The 22,931-nt window shown below is 39.0% G+C and overlaps 3 protein-coding genes and 1 long non-coding RNA gene across 8 annotated transcripts; 2 read left to right on the top strand and 2 right to left on the bottom strand.

Annotated features, from left to right (window-relative positions):
* The first annotated feature begins 946 nt into the window (after positions 1–946).
* On the top strand, positions 947–10,319 carry LOC100183754 (PE-PGRS family protein PE_PGRS30). Of its 5 annotated transcripts, none has more exons than XM_026837583.1 (8): positions 947–1,190; positions 1,414–1,614; positions 1,869–2,204; positions 2,433–2,840; positions 3,177–3,380; positions 3,543–3,890; positions 9,357–9,533; positions 10,177–10,319. In XM_026837583.1, the coding sequence occupies exons 2-8, from the start codon at positions 1,428–1,430 to the stop codon at positions 10,302–10,304; spliced, it is 1,788 nt and encodes a 595-aa protein (XP_026693384.1). In that variant the 5' UTR covers positions 947–1,190; positions 1,414–1,427; the 3' UTR covers positions 10,305–10,319. The 5 variants fall into 5 exon arrangements, with proteins under 5 accessions (XP_026693384.1, XP_026693389.1, XP_026693387.1 ...); XM_026837588.1 differs by lacking the exons at positions 3,543–3,890; positions 9,357–9,533; positions 10,177–10,319 and adding exons at positions 3,417–3,542; positions 3,891–3,956; positions 4,039–4,530 and having other exon boundaries at positions 3,177–3,254; XM_026837586.1 differs by lacking the exon at positions 9,357–9,533.
* LOC113474859 lies at positions 7,533–9,398 on the bottom strand. The gene is made up of 3 exons (XR_003396567.1): positions 9,302–9,398; positions 8,572–8,578; positions 7,533–7,544 (listed from the first exon to the last, which is right to left on the bottom strand). It is a non-coding gene; the product is annotated as an uncharacterized LOC113474859 (long non-coding RNA).
* Positions 10,320–10,896: 577 nt separating the features above from the next.
* On the top strand, positions 10,897–12,185 carry LOC113474854. Its single transcript, XM_026837610.1, has 2 exons — positions 10,897–11,344; positions 11,738–12,185. The coding sequence occupies exons 1-2, from the start codon at positions 10,945–10,947 to the stop codon at positions 11,878–11,880; spliced, it is 543 nt and encodes a 180-aa protein (XP_026693411.1). The 5' UTR covers positions 10,897–10,944; the 3' UTR covers positions 11,881–12,185.
* A 624-nt stretch (positions 12,186–12,809) lies between these two features.
* Positions 12,810–22,698, bottom strand: LOC100186940. Its single transcript, XM_002125409.4, has 11 exons — positions 21,916–22,698; positions 20,167–20,351; positions 19,338–19,575; positions 18,670–18,793; positions 18,108–18,292; positions 16,714–16,834; positions 16,194–16,375; positions 15,327–15,440; positions 15,050–15,098; positions 14,607–14,819; positions 12,810–14,307 (listed from the first exon to the last, which is right to left on the bottom strand). Exons 1-11 carry the CDS (start codon positions 22,259–22,261, stop codon positions 14,079–14,081), a joined length of 1,986 nt encoding a protein of 661 aa, XP_002125445.1. The 5' UTR covers positions 22,262–22,698; the 3' UTR covers positions 12,810–14,078.
* Positions 22,699–22,931: the final 233 nt, after the last annotated feature.

The following is a 22,931-nucleotide window of genomic DNA, read 5'->3' as shown; positions in this document are numbered from 1 at the left end:
TGCCCACGGTTTACAGTTTATATATGTTGTAATATTACACATGCATGGTAACAAATGTACAGCAACCAAAGACTGCTCAGAGTTGGTCAATTGGATGTATGTAGATTGAGCGCGAAATTTTAAAAATAAATGATTGAGTATACGGTTTATTTGGAAACAACTGGCATTGTTTCTAAAACAATCGTAGTTAAAAACGCACAATTAGAATGTTTAAGTTGAGATTAGTTTCGTGTTCGAAAGGTTTTAGCAGAATTAGATACTCCGGTTTGAGTGTTAAGTTAGTAGGCCAAGGCCGCTTGTAGTCGTTAATTCTAAGCTGTCGGTTTTGTGGTAGTGCTGTATACAAATGCGACAGCCACAAGAATGAAATAAATTAAATAATGTTAACCGGTAATACTTATGCAGTTGAAGGTCTAAGTACACACGTATATCTTCAGACTGGCAGTTCATATGGAACTAAAAAACTAACAGATACAAGTTAAGTGTCGTAACATGTTTATGGATTATATTTATTCTACTATGTTTGAACTGTATATTACCTTACTGCTTTACCTGAGCAAATAAAATACGACGGTATCAGGTTAAAGTCGTGCATGGTACAAAGAAGTTGCGCCAATGGCGATAATAGTTTCCGCGAAAACAAAACGATACCCGTGCCAAGTCACGGGATCATAGATAGAAGAAAATAGACGTCGCTGTATAACATTCAAACTACGCAAGCCAAAGAAAAAAAAATTATCGTGAAATAATAAAAGAAATACCATGTGCGTTTTGTTGCCTAACCTTTCGATCGCATTTATGGACAAAAGCGTTGTTTACGTCTTCGGTTAAACTTGTCGCTAAAAGTAACAGTGTTTTCATGGTTGGTAAGTTTGCTTGTTTTAAGAGTTAAAGCAGCCATGCGTATATGTAACATTGTTGTGCTTTAGTTATGCGGTAATGTAGGACTGTACGTGAATTGAAAGAATTTGAACTGGTTTTTATTCAAGTTACGTTAGTGGCCAGCAGCGTACCACAAGCGATGCAAGGCACGGAGAGGTTTGGTATGTTTATTGGAAACTATCTATTCGCCTCCGGTCAGGTCGTTCGGGCTGCGGATTCCACATAAAAGGAGACGCCCATGAAGGCTTGGCTATTAGGCCAAACGTCTCGTTTGTGTTGAGTGTCTTGCAACCAGTACGTTACAAGAGGTAAGATTACGAATTAGCTTTTGTCGAGTTAGAATTTTAAGGTTAATTTGACGGAACTTAACAAAGAATGTTGCAGCTTTAAAATGTAGATTACCATAATTTTGAAACACACACGTTTCAATTCCGTTGTAATTATCAAGTTTCCCCGAAACATAACCATTCGCACATTTGAAATAAAGTCGTTATCGCAAACATGTATAAAAAAGTAGTTGTATTTTCACAGGAATTCAATACAAAATGAGAGGCATTGTGCTTATCACTGCTGTGTTATGTGGGGTGACTCTGGTTTGTGCCAGTATCGGGACCCGTCAACCCGAAGAAATGAATGAGGAAGCTTTAATGAAATTGGCTGAGATTTCTCAACAACTTGAAAGCTCGATGTACAACTTGACAAGAACCCCAACCGATCTCCCAATCGGAACGGGTAAGTGGCAACTTCAATAAAATAAAAAAAAAACTACGCCAAAATTTTAACCATCTTCTGATTCTTTTTAATGCCAGGGCCACGTCGGTTCTGTAATTTTTGGCACACGGGAAATTCAATTTTAGTTCGATTTTTTTTAATTTTGGGCTTTTTAATACTTTTTAACAGCTTTCCTTGAATAGTTTTACCATTTTGTAATTGCCAATCGTTGTCTGCTTGTGAATAAACCAAATTTTAAAGCATTGTTTTTACAGCTTGTGTGCTTTCTTCTGACTGTGGGACGTTCCTCGATTGCATCAACATGGTTGACATAGCAAATGATTACATGACCGCCACTGGTCACATGAACGAGCAGGAGACAATCTTCAGCAAAGCAAACATCCGAGGCAAAGAATGCGCCATGAATCAAGAGAAGATATTTCAGAACATGCCACGAGATGAAGCTTTGCAGCTTATCAAAGAAACGCTTGAGGAACTCGACTTTTTCCTTGGCACCTACGACGAAATTGGCCTCAATCTACGTGAGCAAGTCGGAACCGCTAGGTTAAATTTCACCAACGACATTGCTGTGCCAGCTGCAAGATCATCGAGTAAGTTCATATCTTATACTACTTTGTTTGTAATATAATTTGAGGTTTTTGTTACGTCGTGGCAAAGTGGTTAGACATACAGTCCACTTCTAGCACTAAGTATACCGGTCCGAGGCTCGCCCTTGCGACAATTGTAGGCGTATGATACTTGTCAAAAACGTTATTTACTCGTTTTCTAAATTGTCAGCCAGAATGGTTTATTTTACTATATATATTCTTTTGTTTCAGACACCGCCACAACCAACACGCTTTCGCCGTTGTTGCTTATGTTGGCTCTTCGGGGATCTGGATCTTCATCCCTGACATCCGGTAACTCCGCTCTTCTTCTCGTCGCTTTGATGTCCCAACAGCAACAGGGAACAACAGGCACCGGCACTGGCACCACTAACAATGTTCTCTCCAACCCGTTCTTGCTCTATACTCTGCTCGGAAACCAAGGAACCTCTTCCAGCGGCAGCAACAACAACATTCTCCTCTACTCGTTGCTTTTGTCTCCAGGTGGTTTGGGAGGACAAGCATCAACAACCGTCGATCCAGTTACTGGACAGCTAGTGCCATCTACGTCATCAAGCATGAGCAGTTTGTTGCCACTTCTTCTTCTCGGAAACCAAGGATCATCTGGAAGCAGCACCGGTGGTTTGGACACAACTACACTTTTGTTGCTTACCATGAGCGGCGGTTTGGGAGGATCTGGAACTGGATCAACTGGTGGTTTGGGAGGCAGCGGTGGACTCTCCAGCATTCTCCCTCTTCTTCTTTTGTCTGGCAACAGTAGCTTATTGGGAGGTGGTTCATCTGGCAATAGTCTCTTGCCTCTTCTTTTGTTGAGCGGAGGTGGTCTTGGAGGACAAACAACAACCATCGTTGATCCCGTCACCGGACAGCCAGCCCCAGCAACAAACAACTTCCTTTCAAACCCACTTCTTCTCTACAGTTTGTTGGGACAAAATAGCGGTTCGTCATCTACAGGAGGTTTGGACACAACCACACTTCTGTTGCTTACCATGAGCGGAGGTTTGGGAGGATCTGGAACTGGTACCGGATCAACTGGTGGTTTGGGAGGCAGCGGTGGACTCTCCAGCATTCTTCCTCTTCTTCTTTTGACTGGCAACAGCAGCTTATTGGGAGGTGGTTCATCTAGCAACAGTCTCTTGCCTCTTCTTTTGTTAAGCGGAGGTTTGGGAGGATCTGGTACTGGTCACGGATCAACTGGTGGTTTGGGAGGCAGCGGTGGACTCTCCAGCATTCTCCCTCTTCTTCTTTTGACTGGCAACAGCAGCTTATTGGGAGGTGGTTCATCTGGCAATAGTCTCTTGCCCCTTCTTTTGTTGAGTGGAGGTGGTCTTGGAGGTCTTGGAGGACAAACAACAACAATTGACCCCGTTACTGGTCAACCAGTGCCATCTACAGCATCAAGCATGAACAGTTTGTTGCCACTTCTTCTTCTCGGCAACACTGGATCATCTGGAAGCAGCACCGGTGGTTTGGACACAACCACACTTCTGTTGCTTACCATGAGCGGAGGTTTGGGAGGATCTGGAACTGGTACCGGATCAACTGGTGGTTTGGGAGGCAGCGGTGGACTCTCCAGCATTCTCCCTCTTCTTCTTTTGTCCGGCAACAGCAGCTTATTAGGAGGTGGTTCATCTAGCAACAGTCTCTTGCCTCTTCTTTTGTTGAGCGGAGGTGGTCTTGGAGGACAAACAACAACAACCATTGATCCCGTCACCGGACTTCCAGCCCAAGGACAATGTAAGTATACAACAAATCTATTCTCTGCTTTTGAAACATTAAAGTAACGTTTATTAAATATAACACGTTTATTCTTTTACAGCTAACAGCATGCAGCAGCTTCTTCCACTTCTTCTGTTGACGCAAAACCAAGGAACATCATCAACGGGAAGCAACAACAACAGCTTGCTTATGATCCTTCTGTTGTCTTTCATGCAACAACAACCAGCCCAGCAAACTGGTTTATCGGGTGGTTCCTTAGTTGGTTAACACTTTATCATTTTAAGTTATAACCGATAATATGTTAATTAAATTCTGATTCGTGCGACGTAGATTATATTTCTCCAAAGTTTTAAACATAATTTTCTCTTAAAAACTATCGTATTCTCGTCATCTGCAAAAATGCCAAACATATATTGGAACCCAGACCTTAAAAGGTGCCACGCTAAATTGACATGATGTCTTTTTACGCAGAGGGATACAAGTTTGGTATTGTTGCTTTTGATTTTTATTTGTTATTTTTTTGTGCTTTTCGTATTCGAAACGTGCGCTTTTACGTTCAAAGGCAATAAAAATAAACGTTTTATTAACAGTGTTTGCTTGGTTTTGTATTTACAGTCATTTAAAATATATACTGCAGTTAATTGAGCGGGAAATTTAAAGGTTCAATAAACGTTTATTAAGAAACAATTAAGATTGTTGTAAAAAGTTTGAATGTTTTAAATACTGTAAGTTTAACCCTAGTTCTCTATGGTTTAACTATGGGTCATTTAAAAAAATACTTTATAGTGAGTTTTCTTGAGTGGACAGGAGTGGTAAACTATATTTTCTGACTGTTATGTGCGCAATGTTTTAAATTTACTTTATATAACATACCGTGGTTAAAAAGGCAGCAAAATTTAAACATTTCGGTATTACAGTGGGCTACATTTCTTGTTTAATGCAATCAACGAAAGAGCGTTTTGTGTAAATTGCTTAAAGCGCATTGCTGATAATTAAACGGCGTTTTCAACCGCGCTAAATTTAGAATACATACAGTAAACACATCAGTAGTTGCTTACAGTACAGGAGGGAGTGGGCTATAGTATATTATAACGGCCAGTTGTGGTATATGAATTATAGAGTTAAGATAAGGCGGATGGAATTATATTATACATTTCAGGCTTATTTCCGATCGGAATATTTGGTTTAGTTATCATGAAGTAAAGGCAGTTACGCTAAGTTTATACTTGTGTGTAAAAGCGCACAGTGCATGCTGTGTGTTCCCGAATGTTTGTTTTCTTCGCGTGCATACCAATGGTTAGGGAAATGGAAACTTTTTGCTACTTAAATGCAATCTATGTTGTAATCTAGAAACTCTTTTACATTGTGCAGGGTTAGGAAAGGTTGAATTTGTTTACTGGAAACCACTAGAAATGAGCCTCGGGTCAGGTCGTCAATGCTTCTGGTTTTACATAAAAGGCGCCCATGCAAGCTGCAGCATTACATATGCCAAGCACCCTATGGTGAGCAAAGTGTTATACAGGTTGGATGTTGCAATAACTGATACGAAATTAGAATTTCTAAAGTAAGTTGGACCATGGCCTCCTCAATACATTGAGTACATTGAGTGTATTGAGTAGGCCATCGTTGGACATATTTTAAATTAGAACTGCCGAATTAATTCGACAATATTTTTTAATGTTGGTAAAAACTACGAACAACTTTTTGTTACACGTTTTAAACAAACTTTATTTATAAGACGCAATTGTGGTCATCATCCAAGATAGCTACAAATGTATAATGGTAAACCACGATTAGGCAGTATTGCGTAAAATGGGCCATTTCCTTATGAACAGTCCACCTGCTAGCTAAGAAAAAAAATCTCAAATTTTGTGACAAAAACGCTGGTGGTATAGGCGCGACGAATGGAGTTTTGAATGTAGTTGTAGATCGTTGTGTTTTTACGTGGCGTAATTGTGAAAAATAAGTGCTATTCAGAACGCCTTTCCGTGTTTCGTGTTGTAACGAGGTGTTTCAAACCCAAAATACATCTATAAAACATTTGGCCCCCACCAAAATTTTAGGCTGGCTACGCCCTTGTGTGAAGCAGAACACCCATATTTAACGACTGGCGTTTTTCGTCCACGCGAGTATATAAGTACATTCATTATTAACTATATATATATGAAATGTTGCTAATAAATTCTCACATCGCCAATCCGGCAAACACAATTAAAAATGCCCTGCAACAGACAATGTTTTTGAACTCCTGTTTTACCAATTGTTTATTTCAGGGGTTCAATACAAAATGAGAGGCATTGTGCTTATCGCTGTGTTATGTGGGGTGAGTCTGGTTCGTGCCAGTATCGGGACCCGTCAACCCGAAGAAATGAATGAGGAAGCTTTAATGAAATTGGCTGAGATTTCCCAACAACTTGAAAGCTCGATGTACAACTTGACAAGAACCCCAACCGATCTCCCAATCGGATCGGGTAAGTGATTATAGTCGGCTACTTAAACTGAAGTTGCTACATTATAGTAAGTTTAAACGGCAAACAGCTATTAAGTTTAACTACATTTAATTTGATGATCTTTACGTTTTTATGTTACCAGCTTTTAGAACATAATTTAATTTCAAATTCCTGGTGCCCTATGTCTTTTAAATATAAAACCAACTTTCAAAATCACCTATATCCTATAGTATACGCAGTTATTAGGTTTTAAATCGCCGCCGTTTGATTAATAGCACTTCCCGCACCACTAATTTTTGGTACCACTTAAATTTTTAGCGCAATTCTGCAGCGCTAAGTTCCCGCGTAAAACGAAGCCAATTGTGTCAGCCATGCTGTAGAATAGGACACTGACTCTTGGCTCTTTGAGCGGCATCTGCACGCTTAATTAAATGATACTGCTGTTCACTATATTCATTCACTAATACCCTTTTTGCATAGTAAAAAGTTAATGCGAATAACGATCCGCATTAACTCGTCATATGATAACTCGCTAACCGCGTTATTTTGCATGGTCATTGGTGTATGCGCGTATCAACATTGAGTAAGCTTATTTTACCGCAACATTATTAAATCTAGTTTATAAAAGAAGTTTTAATACTTTATGGTGCTATTACCAACGAAAACCTATAAAATTAATACCCGAAAAAGATTAGGGTCTTAAAAGTAAAACTGTACTTTCACCTTACTTTTCTTTACTCGTATAATGCGAGTAATAACCAACCTCCTACAGCAGATGACACGCTTATGACGTTATGCACGCGCATAAAAGTGACCATGCAAAAAAGGTATATATGCGCGTAAACTAGTAACTTGTTAGCAGGCACGATGTGTATGGCACAAAACACCAGTGTTATAACACTGGCTCTCGTTGCCGCCAAGCGAGGATAAACTTTGAGCAAATAACCAAACTCATTGTATTCTACAGCTTGTCTAAGATCTTCTGATTGTGGTCCTTTCTTCGATTGCATCAACATGGTTGATACCGCAAAAGTTTACTTGGCCACAACTGGTCGCATTAGTGAACAGGAGAGCATACTAAGCAAAGCCAACATTCGAGGCAAAGAATGTGGCCTGAATCAGCGGAAGATCTTCGAGACCATGCCACAAGAAGAAGCTTTGCAGCTTATCCAAGAGGCGCTTGAGGAATTGAACGAACTCTTTGCCCCTTACGACGAAATTGGCCTCAATCTCCGTGAGCAAGTTGGAATAGCTAACTTCAACTTCACGAACGACATTGCTCTGCCAGCTGCACGATCTTTAAGTAGGTGTAGTACTGTCTTTTCATTCTGGAATATACGAATTTTGTCCTATATTATCATGCTATGCATTTAAGCCTATGAACTTACTTTTTAAAGCAAACAATGTATTGTAATTGCTTTATTAACCGACCAACAGCACGTCTTTGTTGCATGGTTGACGAAAATGAGTGAATGGCACATTTGGACCGACAGGTCGAATCCGCATCAGCGAGCGCTCAAACTACGGCGCAGCCAAAGTTTCAGTTTGTATGAATAATTCTATTTTACTATTTCAGCGGCCTCCTCATATACTCAACTGCCATTTTTGTACTTGATCTTGGCTCTCCGTGGATCTGGATATTCATCCCTGACATCGAATAACTCCGCTCTTCTTCTCGTCGCTTTGATGTCCCAACAACAACAGGCAACAACAGGCACCGGTAGCAGCGTCCTCTCCAACCCATTCTTGCTCTATACTCTTCTTGGAAACCAAGGAACCTCTTCCAGCGGCAGCAACAACAACATTCTCCTCTACTCGTTGCTTTTGGCTCCAGATGGTTTAGGAGGACAAACATCAACAACCGTCCACCCAGTCACCGGACAGCCAGTCCCTGTCACAACCCAAGAAACTAAAAACTACTTATCTAACCCGCTTATTCTTTACACTTTGTTCAGCCAACAAAACGAAACATCACTAGTTGGAAATTTGGACATAACTGATCTATTTTTAAATGCTATCATCGGTGGTCTAGATATATCTGCTAATGGAAACGTAACAGCACTCAACAGTATTGTCCCATTTTTTTTACTAAAAAATGATAGCCATGATCGCAACTTAACGAGCATACTTGCTACTGTTTTAGCGAACCAAAATGATACGAGTAGAAACATCGATCCAGCCACAGGACGACTAATGACATCTTTAACTGAGACGTTTCGTATGTTACCACTTCTATTAATGTTTAACAACCAATCGTCCGAAAATACTAAAAGAATTGACATACAAACATTTTTGCTTCTGGTTATGAGTGGTGGTTTGGGAGGCGATGCAATCAGAGGAATTAATGAGTTAGGAAGTAGCAGCGAACTCTCCCTTATTCTTCCTCTTCTTCTTTCAAGCAAAGGCAACATGTCAGACATTTCATCCAGCAAGCTCTTCTCCCTTGTTTTGTTTAATGGTCTTGAAGAACAAAAATCAACAACCATCAATCCAGTCACTGGTCAACCAATTCCATCTACATCATCAGGCGTAAGAAGCTTGTTGCCACTTCTTCTTTTTGGTAACTTCGGGTCTTCTGAAAACAGCATCGGAGGATTGGACACAACCGCACTTTTGTTGTTTACCATGAGCAGAGGTTTAGGAGGATCTGGTACTGGTGCCCGATCAACAATTGACCCAGTCACCGGTCAACTAGGGCCATCTACATCATCAAGCATTAACAGTTTGTTGCCACTTCTTCTTCTCGGAAACCAAGGATCATCTGGAAGCAGCACCGGTGGTTTGGACACAACCACACTTTTGCTGCTTACCATGAGCGGAGGTTTGGGAGGATCTGGAACTGAATCAACTGGTGGTTTGGGAGGCAGTGGTGGACTCTCCAGCATTCTTCCTCTTCTTCTTTTGTCCAACAACAGCTTGGTAGGTGGTTCATCCAGCAGTCTCTTGCCTCTTCTTTTGATGAGCGGAGGTGGTCTTGGAGGACAAACAACAACAATTGACCCAGTCACCGGTCAACTAGGGCCATCTACATCATCAAGCATGAACAGTTTGTTGCCACTTCTTCCTCTCGGAAACCAAGGATCATCTGGAAGCAGCACCGGTGGTTTGGACACAACCACACTTTTGCTGCTTACCATGAGCGGAGGTTTGGGAGGATCTGGAACTGAATCAACTGGTGGTTTGGGAGGCAGCGGTGGACTCTCCAGCATTCTTCCTCTTCTTCTTTTGTCCAACAACAGCTTAGGTAGGTGGTTCATCCAGCAGTCTCTTGCCTCTTCTTTTGATGAGCGGAGGTGGTCTTGGAGGACAAACAACAACAATTGACCCAGTCACCGGTCAACCAGGGCCATCTACATCATCAAGCATGAACAGTTTGTTGCCACTTCTTCCTCTCGGAAACACTGGGCCATCTAGAAGCACCGGCAGTTTGGACACAACCACACTTTTGTTGCTTACCATGGGCGGAGGTTTGGGAGGATCTGGAACTGAATCAACTGGTGGTTTGGGAGGCAGCGGTGGACTCTCCAGCATTCTTCCTCTTCTTCTTTTGTCCAACAACAGCTTAGGAGGTGGTTCATCCAGCAGTCTCTTGCCTCTTCTTTTGATGAGCGGAGGTGGTCTTGGAGGACAAACAACAACAATTGACCCAGTCACCGGTCAACCAGTGCCATCTACATCATCAAGCTTGAACAGTTTGTTGCCACCTCTTCCTCTCGGCAACACTGGGCCATCTAGAAGCACCGGCAGTTTGGACACAACCACACTTTTGTTGCTTGCCATGGGTGGAGGTTTGGGAGGATCTGGAACTGGTACCGGATCAACTGGTGGTTTGGGAGGCAGCGGTGGACTCTCCAGCATTCTTCCTCTTCTTCTTTTGTCCAACAACAGCTTAGGAAGGTGGTTCATTCAGAAATAGTCTCTTGCCTCTTCTTTTGTTGAGCGGAAGTGATCTTGGAAGACAACAGGAACCAATAATTGATCCATTGACCGGCCGAAAAAGGATCACACCAATGATATGCAGTATGCTACCACTTCTTTTTCTTGACCAGAACAAGCCACCTGAATGCTCCAGAGGTGTGGACACAACCAAACTTTTGCTTCTGGTAATGATCAAAGATTTGGATGATTCTGGAATAAACGTCATACAAAGATGTGGTTCTATGTCTAGAATTCTCCCTCTTCTCTTCCCCAACGGTTCCTCAATTAATTTCTTGGCTCATTTTTTATTGAGCAAAGGTGGTGGCCTTGGAGCACCAACAAACATCAACCCTTTAACTGGTCAACCAATTCCTGCAACGCTTTCCAATCTTTTGTCGAGCATGGGTGGAAATGGACAACAAAGAAGGACAGATCCAGTTACTGGTGAACCAATTCCTGCAACGCTTTCCAATCTGTTGTCGAGCATGGGTGGAAATGGACAACAAAGAAGGACAGATCCAGTTACTGGTCAACCAATTCCTGCAACGCTTTCCAATCTGTTGTCGAGCATGGGTGGAAATGGACAACAAAGAAGGACAGATCCAGTTACTGGTCTACCAATTCCAGATCGATCGAATATGAATAATATTTTGTCTTTTCTTATGCCGAGCATGGCTGGTAATGGACAACAAACAAGGATAGATCCAGTTACTGGTCAACCAATTTCACCAATATCGAACACAAGTAATATTTTGCGACTTCTTTTGGCCAACAATGGATCGTCCGAAAGCACTGGGGGTTTGGACATGGCTAGATTTTGGTTGCTGACAATAGGAGATCCGGCAAGAACCGGAATGATTAGTAGCTCTGGACGTAACGGTAGATTTAACACATTTACCTCGTTTCTTCTTTTGAACAACAGAAACTTGGGAGGTGGTGCATCTAAAAATCTCCTGCCGCTTCTACTGTTAAGGGATTATGGAAAGCAACATCCAAATATCGACCCAATAACCAGACGACCACTTTCATCGTCACCATGTAAGTGTATAACTGTCAGTTGTTTAGCCCGCCTGCCTCTAACCCATAGGTTACGGGTTTAAGGCTCGTCGCTTACCATTATAGACGTATGTGACAAAACGCTTAACGGCAATTGCTCCAACCCAATGTTCACTAATGGGTGTCGCAAATGGGTTGTATGAACTGACAGCCACACAAAATAACAGGTTCCCAAAGTTACATACGTGGTAACTCGTAAGCTGACACGAGCTGTATGAAACAGAACACCAGTGTTATAACGACTGTAGTTTTTCTGTCACGAGGATAAAGCAAGTTACATTCATCCATTCATTCAACTAAACCTGTATGTTTAGTTTTCATGTTAATTGGTAACTGATCAATTTTACAATCGATTACTAATCTGTTCTTTCACAGCCACTATACGTTCGAGTTTTTACCTTCCACTGTTTTTATTGATGGAAAGCGAAGATACACCATCGAACAACAAGTTGCTTAAGGCTTTCCTGTTGATATACATTCAGCTGAAAAAAGATAATACCATACAACTTCTGGGATAAGACTTTATTTCTAACTAGTGAACGAAAATGACATTTTCTTTTATGGTGCTATTTGGTGGTAAACAAAGAAAACAGATTTTTATAACCGTATAACCAAGACTTTCAAAGCTTTGTTTTGAAAGCACCATGGTAGGAAATACGAGATATTTTATTCTACACAGTATATACCAGTCCTACCCTACTATGCGACCCTGTAAATACTGATGTCCGTTGTGCATAGATACTAATTGTGTATATAAAGTAATATTATAGTTGTACAAGACACTGTGTCTTTGATTTATAACAATGTGTTGGAAGTATATTAAGTTAGGGTGTTACGCACTACCGGAACAATGCAATTATACCTTATAGCTGAAGGAACAACACTATAAACGTGCAGGACCAGTATTGTAACTCGTAAGCGAGCGTATATAAAATACGGTAACCATGTTATAGGGAATGTTGTCGCCCTCCACCCGAGGATATATATAGTATAGGGTGGGGGAGATGGGATACCTGTTATTTCTATTTTCTCTTCCAATTTGGTAGTAAGCAAAAAACATTCAAAGAATTATTTAACTGTATCCTCACAACTCCCATGCACGGTTGTTAATTGTGGATATTATGTGCTAAAGGTGTCCCATCTCCCCCCACCCTACTACACGTTTATTTATTTATTGGTTCATCCTGCGTGTAAAAACATATCTAACTGCTTAATTTAATGCATCTGAGGATAGTACTCCAGCAGTTATAAGCTAAGCCGCTGATAGTGCACAAAAAGTTAAAATAAAAACGGCAGTTCGGCTGTCTTAAATTTTTAAAGTGTTTCAGCACCGGAGAAATGTATGAAAATGAATAGGTTGTTTATGGATGCGCGGGAAATTTAAAAAACGGAAACAATAGGAATTGTCCATAGACAATGCGCAGTTAGAATTTCATCAAAACACATAGAACGTTTGCAATTTTGTTTTATTCTGCATAATATCAGAAAATAACAACAGAATAAATACTGCAGTGGCTTTCTTAGCTACCTATACGCAAAATACAAGCATTAGAGCCCTATCATATTTTATTTTTAGTGAGGTTTATAACACGGATGACTTGGCGATTTTGTCACACAGTTTGTCAAACTTTAAAGCAGTTAATAAAAACAAGTCTGGCCATGTTTTAGACCAAACAATGTAGATGTATAGGCCTTGTACTAACTGCGTGGCATGTAACTGTTAGGAGGAGGCGTTGCTATACTGAGAAGCCAAACGTAAAAGCGCATTACATTTTACAGTATCTGTAGTTACTACACATAGTACTGTCTTATGGTAAGAAAGTACTATGGTGCACATACTACATTGGCAAATTGCACAAAATGGGGAAATTTTCATAAAAACACAAAAATAATATAAGTTTAAAGTAAATCCTTAGAAATAAATAAATAAAACCTCAAGGTAGCTGAACAAGGTGTATAAGCAAGGGCTGGATTTAAGCGAAGATTTATTAGATTGCCATTCCAGCTCGAAAAAATAATTAAAGTTTATTGGAATGTGTTCTGGTGGTTACAGACATTTTAACCCAGATTATAATAACTTTTGTTATCTGGGTTATCTTAGTTCCAGAAACTCTGGTCTTCCATAACGAGCCCTGTAAGAAACCTAAGCCTTCTACTTATAGTACCATATAACCCCAGTCGTAACCAGTACCATATAACCCCAGTCGTAACCAGTACCATATAACCCCAGTCGTAACCAGTACCATATAACCCCAGTCGTAACCAGTACCATATAACCCCAGTCGTAACCAGTACCATATAACCCCAGTCGTAACCAGTACCATATAACCCCAGTCGTAACCAGTACCATATAACCCCAGTCGTAACCAGTACCATATAACCCCAGTCGTAACCAGTACCATATAACCCCAGTCGTAACCAGTACCATATAACCCCAGTCGCTGAATACAAATACGGCAGTCTTACCTCAAGCATTTTAAATTACAATCTCTAGCTGCATGCCTATTGTGCTAATACTACCATGTAAATCTTGGTAAATATTTTACAGTAACAGCTTTAAGTAATATGTTTTCGTTTTCTCATTTTTTATATGTAGAAACCATTAAATAAACCTTAGCTGCTGTTAAAAACACTTAAAGCAACTAGTTATAAATAAAGAGAAAAAGTAGATGGAGCTGTAGCCATAAAGTACCTACTGTAATACTTGCATGTTATGTCACCTATTCTTTAAAAACTCGTTAACCAATTTAACCTCGTTCGGTTCTGGAAAACCAAATAGGTCGAAGTCTGGTTTGTAAAGTTTATAAAGTTGTTGAATCGCATTCAGCGACAGTTGTGAAAAATGTTGGCTCATGGAGTGAATACTTGTACCACTGGCACCAGTTGAATGATAACCTTTAGGATACTCCAAGTCTTCTGGAGCCCCAATTCGTTTCAGTATGTATCTGTATGATGATGTTAGTTTAGACAGTTATCAATGTAAATTAAATATTTATATACCTTGTGCTCATTAGGTAGTTATGTTATGTATTTGTACGCCCTATGGTCACTGCCTTTATAACATGGGTGTCTTCTTATATACCAGACACAAATAGCGTAATCATACACCTCATGCTCATTGTCGAGTAATATTATTACTGTTTCCTTATTCCGGACATCTGGAGATATTTATCTATCTTTTTATAATAAACCATTATACCTAATTACGGAAATAAGCTGCGTTTCCTTATCTTTTTGTGCTTACCTTGAATCTTCTGCGATTGTATCCATATGTGCAATGACATCATATTTTATGTGACAGGGATGACATAAGGTTAGGAAGGACTGCCAATGACGCACACTTGTTGATTTTAATGTTTCTTTCCCATGGTAAATGTTGTCTGATGTTACATCTTTGTTAGCTGGATCAATCAAGTATGCGACAAATTCATCAAATGTAGCATGAAGGGGTAAGTGCCTGGGATACAAATATATTTTATATGTTATTTTTTTATATTCTATTATTTTGGGGGAAATAAACAACAAAAAAGGGTGGTTCTAGTTACTGGACTACCAAATCCACCTATTTCAATCACAAATAATGTTGTGCGACTTCTTCTGGGAGGAATAATTGGTGCCTCTGGAGGTAGTGGTAGATTTAACAGTTTTATACATAAAACATATCATTATATAACATCATGTTTTTACCTGTATATATACACTGGTTGCTTATAGATGTCTGGGGGCTCAAGTGCCGCTAAAAAATGTAATGTTTTGTCAGAATATATGTGTATATATAAGATATGTCTAAATTAAAAATGAGAGCAACTTGTTTAAATTGTTTTTACGTAAACATCTCTGTTTTTATGCTATGCTAGCCGGTTCATTTAGAAAGCAGTAAATTTTTATTGGTTGTCTGTAAGTCTAAAAGGCCACGTTGTAGACTTAAGTGTGGTATTAAATTATACTTTTATGATGTGTTTACCTGCTCCTGTTGTTACGTCAGTAGTGTCTTTTTTTAATGGATCCTCCGGCTTTATGAGCTTTAGATGCTTTTTACGCGGTGCTTCAGCTGCTCTGCGGCGACGTGTTATCTTATCTGACAGAATGTATAAGTTTTTATGTGTTTTAATGGGCTGGATATTACGAATAAACAAAAGACAACACAGTTAGAATTAAGTAGCAATTTGGTTTTATAAGTTTTTGGAATAACATTGTGTATAACATATATATTAACCATAAAATAACACAGTGCAAAATTTAATTACTATAGTTTTTTCAAGTATATATAAACCAAAGTCAAGTCATTTCTGCTTATCCACACACTGCAATAGCTTCAGCAACTCGACTGTTGGCATGTGAGTGGCAACCATAAATAAGTCCCTCAAGTTCCCACCCACAAGGATATAAATGACCAAACCAACCAAAAGTCATGTCTGCTTATTCACACACTGCAATAGCTTTCAGCAACTCGACTGTTGGCATGGGAGTGACAACCATGGATAAGTCCCTCAAGTTCCCACCCACGAGGATATAAATGTCCAAACTAACCAAAAGTCAAGGTCGCATATCCACACAATATAATAGCTTTAGCAACTTAACTGTGAGCATGGGAGTGGCAACCAAGGATAAGCCACTTACGTTCCCACCCACGAGGGTATAAATGACCAAACTATCAAAAAGTCAAGTCTGCATATCCACACAATATAATAGCTTTAGGAACATAACTGTAGGCATTGGAGTGGCAACTATGGATAAATGATGCAAGTTTCCATTTATAAAGATATAACCCACAAACTTGTTGTACATTTTGGAAGGGGGCTGATACCACATAATGTATAACCAAACATACCTGGTTTACAAACGTACCAGACCCTCAAATACTTGGAAGTTGCAGGACAGCCATCACTTTGCACCCACTTTGCTGTTGCTTGAATCTGACAAGAGTTCTGGTTGTTGCATGCAGAAGATACAGATGCTGTGGCTGTGTCTGATGAACATTGAAGGTTGTAGATTGCTCTCCCTTTTGCACATCTAAGTTTTTGTAAACATTGTTCATATTATGTTAAACCTGGAACTGTAGTTAAATATGTTTTGAGTAGATAGTCAGCATGAGGTGTATGAATACACCATGGGTGTCTGGTGTATAAGAAGACAACTAGGTAATAACTCGACAGTTAGCAAGAGGTGTATGAACACATCTTGCGTGTATGGTATATAAAAAGACACCCATGTTATAACTTGATAGTGAGCATAAGGTGTATGAATACACCAGACACACGGTGTACCATACATATAAGAAGACACCCATGTTATAACAGTGAACATACGGTATACTAAGGCTTTGTCCAACAAAACATTCATCAACTTACGTGCTTGTATCTTGTATTCTTCCATACAATGCAGAAAGTATATTGATTGAATAGTTAGGTTGACATTGAATGGTCCTAATCTCTGGCTGACAAACTGTCACTACTTCAGCATTGTTCAAGTCTAGAAACACAATAGTATTTAAAAATAAAAAGTGTTCCATAAACATAAAAAAGCAAAGTAAACTACCTACTTTTATTTTAGTGTTACTAGTTTGGCATTGAAGCCTGCTCACTAATAAGTAAAAACAAGAAAAAAACAAACTTGTTTAAAAGTAATACATTTTGTTTTTGACTGTATGGTTGATTCAGCAGTTTGAATACAGATTAAGTGCAACTTATAAGTAAAGCATATCTAGTTCAACCCTCAGGGCAAGGTACTGTGAAAATTTAGGTGCTTGATCACCTAAGTTATATAGAATAGCAATGGCGCTTCTTGTATATCAAAGCACATTGAATTTAATTCCCAAGAGACATTCTTCCCAAATGGTTATAAATCTCTTGGTATATTTTCTAGCATGTAACTCTATACTTGGAAAATTTCTTGCTTCCCCAGACAATGCTATTATCAACAGGTTAAACTGGGTATTGGTTACTGATTTTTTTCTATGAAAACATTAGTAGTCTATTTTCTATATTAGCTAAAGAGTTTGGGATTTTTTTAGTCATGCATCTTATAGTTTATTTGTCAACCTAATTAGGATTGTATATCGTGTCATTTTGAAGCTTTACTTGACTCACGTTTTCATTAAAATGGATATTTATATATCGTATAGCATGATATGCTTTTATTACTTTGTTATAAAAAACTTATTTCCGTAAAGATAATATTGTTGTTGCTTAAATAATGTGTCTCTAATATATTAGTTAATGTCATTTACTGATGTCAATTGTACTTGGAAATGTCACTTACATATGTTGTAGAGTCTCATTTACATATGTTGTTGTTATCAAATCTATTTATAATGTATCCCTAACGTTTATAATTTGAATTGTGTTTTATTGACTGATGGTTTCAAGGAATGCCACAGTGGTTTTTATATGCCCACTCATGTCAAAGCAAAGTAGATCCTAATAAGTAGACATCTCCGTTAATTTGAATGGTCCATGAGTGGCCATTTGGTTTGGGAAAAGTGCGTTAAGTATCTAAAGGATCAATAGAACACAGTAAGCTTTTTAATCAATCTTTGTAAAAGACTACTGTCTGTTCTGTTATTAAAATAACATGTTTCTAAATAATTGGCATATGTTTAACCCTGGGTGTTGTAGTGATTGGCCAATAGACCTACACCTAAAGTCTCCAAAGTGCGACTCATAACACCTCATCCCCAGTCTCTAACCGTTTACTGGTAATTGCACACTTGTTTATAGCCCGTATAGACATCCATCATACTTACTTAAACATTGGTAGTTGATGGTGAGATAGCTAGGTGTTTGATCACATAATGTAGATCTTAGGAACTGAGCCTTTGAAGCTACCACTTGACACAATTTCTTGCCGTTACATATCTGAGACGATATTTCTTTAACTCCTGGGATTCTGCACATCTGTAATGGTGCATGTACGCCTTCAGGCACACACCTGCAGATATAAATAACTTTAAGATAACTTAGGCAAACATAATATAGGTATGAGTTTATTTGTTGAATGACTTATAGGTATACTGTGTCTGTACGCATTTGAGCCTGAGGCTCATTTATTGAAATGTTTGATTTGGTTTCATTTATTTGGTTGTGTTTCTTACCTGTATCTGTATGGTATTTAACTAATTTTAATGTCATTGGTTATAAAGTAAGTGACGTATATGTGTTTTATTAAAACCAACATATTGCTGTTTTTATAAAGTAAAAACACTGTTTTAAAATGGCTAATTCGTTCAAATTCCCTGTTTTATAAATTCGGTTGTTGTAAGTTACTGTAAAATTTATGACTTATGACGTAACAATCCTCATACTTACGTCACATTATCCCATCGTCCATAACTTGCACTAACAATGTTAATAACATCACCAGGACTTGAGCATTCTAAATGTGCTTGGTTTAAAGAACAAACTGTAGTTGATCTCGTTCCATCGTTTAATACTGTACAAGATATTGTGTTTCATGTATTTGAGACTTCTCAGGTATTGTTAACAAGGTAATAGGGTGGTAAAGTTATACATTATTACAGAATATTGTGTAATCAATTTCCATGTAATTTAGAAGTGATTGTTTTTTACTACATGGCTGGTTATTTGGGCAACCCGTTAGTGACCACTGGGTAATCATCATTAAGCGCCCTTCCCTAGGACATACATGCCTACAGTAGTGGTAACATCCAGGTTTAAACCCAGTGAAAAGGACTGTTGGTGAAGATTTAGTTTAAGAGAATGTTATGGGACACTTATGGGATGGTAGGCTATTCTCAGCTACCGAATAAAGTTAATCGCTTGCTGTTACTATTGGTTGACGCGTTTTTTATTCAGCCAAATAAATTTCTGTTCATTACTTATTATAGAAGTTGGTAAGTTTTAGTCGGTCAATTTAGGCGGTATCTAATTTAATCGTAAGCCAAGAGTGCTGCCCTTGGTTTTCCTAATTAGTGTTGTATAACATCTTCACTATTGAACTAGAGGTATTTACATACTTGTTGTATCCGAATCTATTTGCCTTCTTCCATATTTCTTTGCTACTTCAGATGAAAATTGGAAAAATACCGAGTCATTTGCTGGAGGTTTAGCTGCCACCTTATCTGCATATGCTGACACCAAACGCTCAAATGGTTGCCTAACTACTAATAACTTAGTAGCTGCTTCATAGAATCGTTTGCGTTCGGCATTTGGCATCATTCGTAGCATTTGTAGACTTTTTGTGTGAGCTTCACCCTGTATTTATGTATTGTGTGTTATTACTTTGTTTGAGATTGTTAGTATTCCTTTGCAGGGTTCTATTTATTCATTCTTAAGCATAAATGCCCAACTTGAATACAAGTATATTGTATTACGTTTTAGTATTGCACGTCTGTTAGGTATCACGTTGATAGGTGCAATGTTTACCCATTTAATCGAATGTGTTGGCAGCTCAGTGACGAGAAAGCAGATGCAAGTTCATGCAACCAACCTACACAATAAGTCTCCGGCACCCGGGCTTTATTATTAATAAATGAATGAATGAAGGAATGAATGAATAAATACTTGCACTGCGGGCCAACGACAGTCGTTATAACACGAGCTGCGAGTTACCACACATGCAACATTGTAGGTGATTGTTTCCATTCGACCAAATGTATATGGCTTGCCAGTACGTACAAGTTACCGCCTGAAGACAGGCATTTTATACAAGGCCGGCTGGATGTAAAGCGAGACTTGCGGTTAAACATTGTAGATTGGAACGCCCGTCGCGGGCTTTTGCGGTATGTCCCAGCGTGTAGCAAGACACTATATGAATATAGAAACGTGTGTGTAAATATAAATTACTTGTTTAATGTTGTCTGTGTTGTTCAGGACTCCATTCAAAACCATGAGCACTTTTTTCCAATTCGTACAGCCAGATTTAGGTATTTCGCAATACATAAGCTTATGCTTATTGGATACAAATGACCATGGCATCGGACGAGGCAAATGATCCAGAATATGCCCGTCTGTCTTATTCGGTTGTAATCCTGTAAAGTGTAGAAGGTTTGGGGTAATATGGGACATGGTTTTAAACTATTTTCTCGTTTTTTTGGTAGTAAAAAAGGCACATTTACAGAATTATATAACCGTTGTTAATTGTGCACGATCAGAAATGCGAAATTGAAGTGATTACGATATTCCTTACCCCGCAATAAGATAAGATATTAATTGGTTTATTATAGAGTTCTTGGAAGAGACCATCGTTAGACGCGCATTGTGGCTTAAAGTTAAACTAGTTGGACGAGTTTGCATACATGTAACACACGTTACGGTAAAGTAGAGTGGGAGAAGATGGGACACTTTTAACACATAATATCCAAGTATCGTGATGTGTTTTAAACAATTAACAACGGTCTTTCGGAGTCATGAGCATACAGTTTAATAATTCTTTAAATGTCCTTGTTTACTACCAAATGTGACGAGAAAACAGAATGAAAAGGTTTCCTATCTTCCCCCACCCTACTATATAATTTAAAACCATTGTGAACTTCGTGATTAAGGAGATAAAAATGCGTACCGGAGTAATTACGCCCTATGGACGAAAAACTAAGTGTAGTATTGAAAAGACATTAAAAACCGGGTATCCGTATACATTGGGAATATAGAATATCCCGTGTATGTCTTTCGCAAACAATAACGCCATTCAAGGCTGGTATCGCAACCCACCCAGAAGATAAACAACTATAACTCTCGCTGGCTTCGATCAACGGTGCTAGTTTTATGCCAGCGGGAATCGAAGTCAAGTTTATACGTTGGTTTCCTTCTTAATAAATACGGTACCCAGGGGTCGGTTGGTCTAATATTTAGTCAGCCAAGTCATTAAAACTGGAGAAAGCGTCTTTAACGAGGCAAGCTTACCACCCCTGGTTTAAGAGGTGCCCTAAAAGGTTGTTTGTCAGTAATGTTCTCCGTGAAGTTATATATCATTGGTGTTTTGTTATACGCCAGACATACATGGTGTGTTCATACACCTCATGCTCACTGTCGAGTTATAACATGGGTGTCTTCTTATACACCAGACACACATGGTGTGTTCATGTACCTTACCGAATCTTTATTAAAGTTTCCTTTTGTTTTGTCTTTACAAGTTTAACTACCGACGTTTATAATTAAATTACAGGTGTCCAGGCGGTAATTAAACAAACGCAACCCTCAATTAAAAGGTGTCTGATGCTCATCCGTAATAACTATTGGTTCTCAACGAATCTCCAATCGTAGTTTCGGGGAACGAAATAAACACGACTCTACGAATTTAATGTTATTCTTTATAATACATTAAATGCATTCCGCCTTCGCTTAAAAATATCTTTTCCCACGTAGAATACCAGTTTTGTATATTCTTATGTAAAAGGGTGAGGTCCTACTGCCGGACACACCAAGGAGCCTAGGTTTGGGCCGTTGTTGGCAATTACCCTAACATTCTAAATTCACATCCTACTCTATAGGTGAGGTACTACGGTGCTGCATAGGCTACGCCAGGAAAGCTTGGATTTGGGCCAAATATCACTAATTACCCCACAACTATAAATAGGCATCAAAATGCGTCCTCACCCAATCTCTCGCATGCTTGTTGAAGATGCTCTCTTCTCTTTCGCATCCTTTTTTCAATTCTCTTCATGAACTCATCTTCGCTCTCAAGAACATCTTCTTTTACAGGAGCAACATCCGGAGTTGCATCTTCCACGTCTGATACCTCCGGACTCAGCGGTTTTCGCAGGTATCCCGCTTCCCTAGTTACTTCGACTTTCTCAAGCTCTCTTGTGTTTTTCGAAACCATGAATGGGTTCCTTGAGTAACCTGTTGCAACAAGCAACATCGTACAAGTTACAAAAGCAAAAGATGCGAACAGCCCGAAGCGAGCTGCTCGCCTCACAAGCAGTTTTATCTTCCGTATCATATCATAGTATCTGTAGTATTTATACAAGAAGTGGCATTAATATTAGCGCCAAAATCTAACAGAAAACAATAACGTACTGTTAAAGGCCTCAAAAACTACTTTAACGTATGTCGTTTTGCTGCTAATCTCCTCTTCGCTGTTTTAGTGAACCTGGTCTTCGTTATGTTAAAACATCGCCCATACCCTATGCATTAGATCAAAAGTTTGATAATGTGCGTTTGGCATTCTATATATTTGTCTTCATGCGGTTATGTATAACTTAACCTAAATTAAACACTGGCTGAGTAAATTAAACAACGCGAGTTGAACAAATATTTAACTTCATTGACGCGTATGATCATGTTCTTTGCTTTTATTTTCTTGTTACTTTCCATACCACACAACATACGCTGGTATCACTGTGGCAGAGAACGCTACGTAATAAAGCCTGGCATTGCAATTGGAAACTGCGGTGTGTGGTATTGGCATATTAACAGTTCATCTAAATGACAAAATAACCCGATTCACACATGTACAAAAGGGACTCTTGTTTGGCATTTAGTAAGATTTACTCCCACAAACATAGCAAAGGGGGTGGAATTACAATTTACACACGCAGGTTTGTAATCATCTAACCTCGCTCATACTCGCTATAGCAGCCAAACCAAGCGTATCGTTAAAGCGCCTGTTC

This window comes from Ciona intestinalis, chromosome 14 (assembly GCF_000224145.3).
Source record: "Ciona intestinalis chromosome 14, KH, whole genome shotgun sequence".
Taxonomy (NCBI): Eukaryota; Metazoa; Chordata; class Ascidiacea; order Phlebobranchia; family Cionidae; genus Ciona; species Ciona intestinalis.
Note: the sequence above shows the minus strand (reverse complement) of the source record. Positions and strands in the feature narration are given on the sequence as shown.

Excerpts from the sequence above, each read along its gene's own strand:
- LOC100186940 (XM_002125409.4), bottom strand. The coding sequence starts at position 22,261 with ATGATACGGAAGATAAAACTGCTTGTGAGGCGAGCAGCTCGCTTCGGG. Across the intron at positions 18,794-19,337 it reads AATAGATTCGGATACAACAA|TATTAAACGATGGAACGAGA; the intron begins GTATGTAAATAC and ends TATCTTGTACAG. Across the intron at positions 16,835-18,107 it reads CATCAACTACCAATGTTTAA|ACTTGAACAATGCTGAAGTA; the intron begins GTAAGTATGATG and ends TTGTGTTTCTAG.
- LOC113474854 (XM_026837610.1), top strand. The coding sequence starts at position 10,945 with ATGAATAATATTTTGTCTTTTCTTATGCCGAGCATGGCTGGTAATGGA. Across the intron at positions 11,345-11,737 it reads ACCACTTTCATCGTCACCAT|CCACTATACGTTCGAGTTTT; the intron begins GTAAGTGTATAA and ends GTTCTTTCACAG.
- LOC100183754 (XM_026837583.1), top strand. The coding sequence starts at position 1,428 with ATGAGAGGCATTGTGCTTATCACTGCTGTGTTATGTGGGGTGACTCTG. Across the intron at positions 2,205-2,432 it reads GCCAGCTGCAAGATCATCGA|ACACCGCCACAACCAACACG; the intron begins GTAAGTTCATAT and ends CTTTTGTTTCAG. Across the intron at positions 3,891-9,356 it reads TCTTCTTTTGTTGAGCGGAG|GTGGTCTTGGAGGACAAACA; the intron begins GTGGTCTTGGAG and ends TGATGAGCGGAG.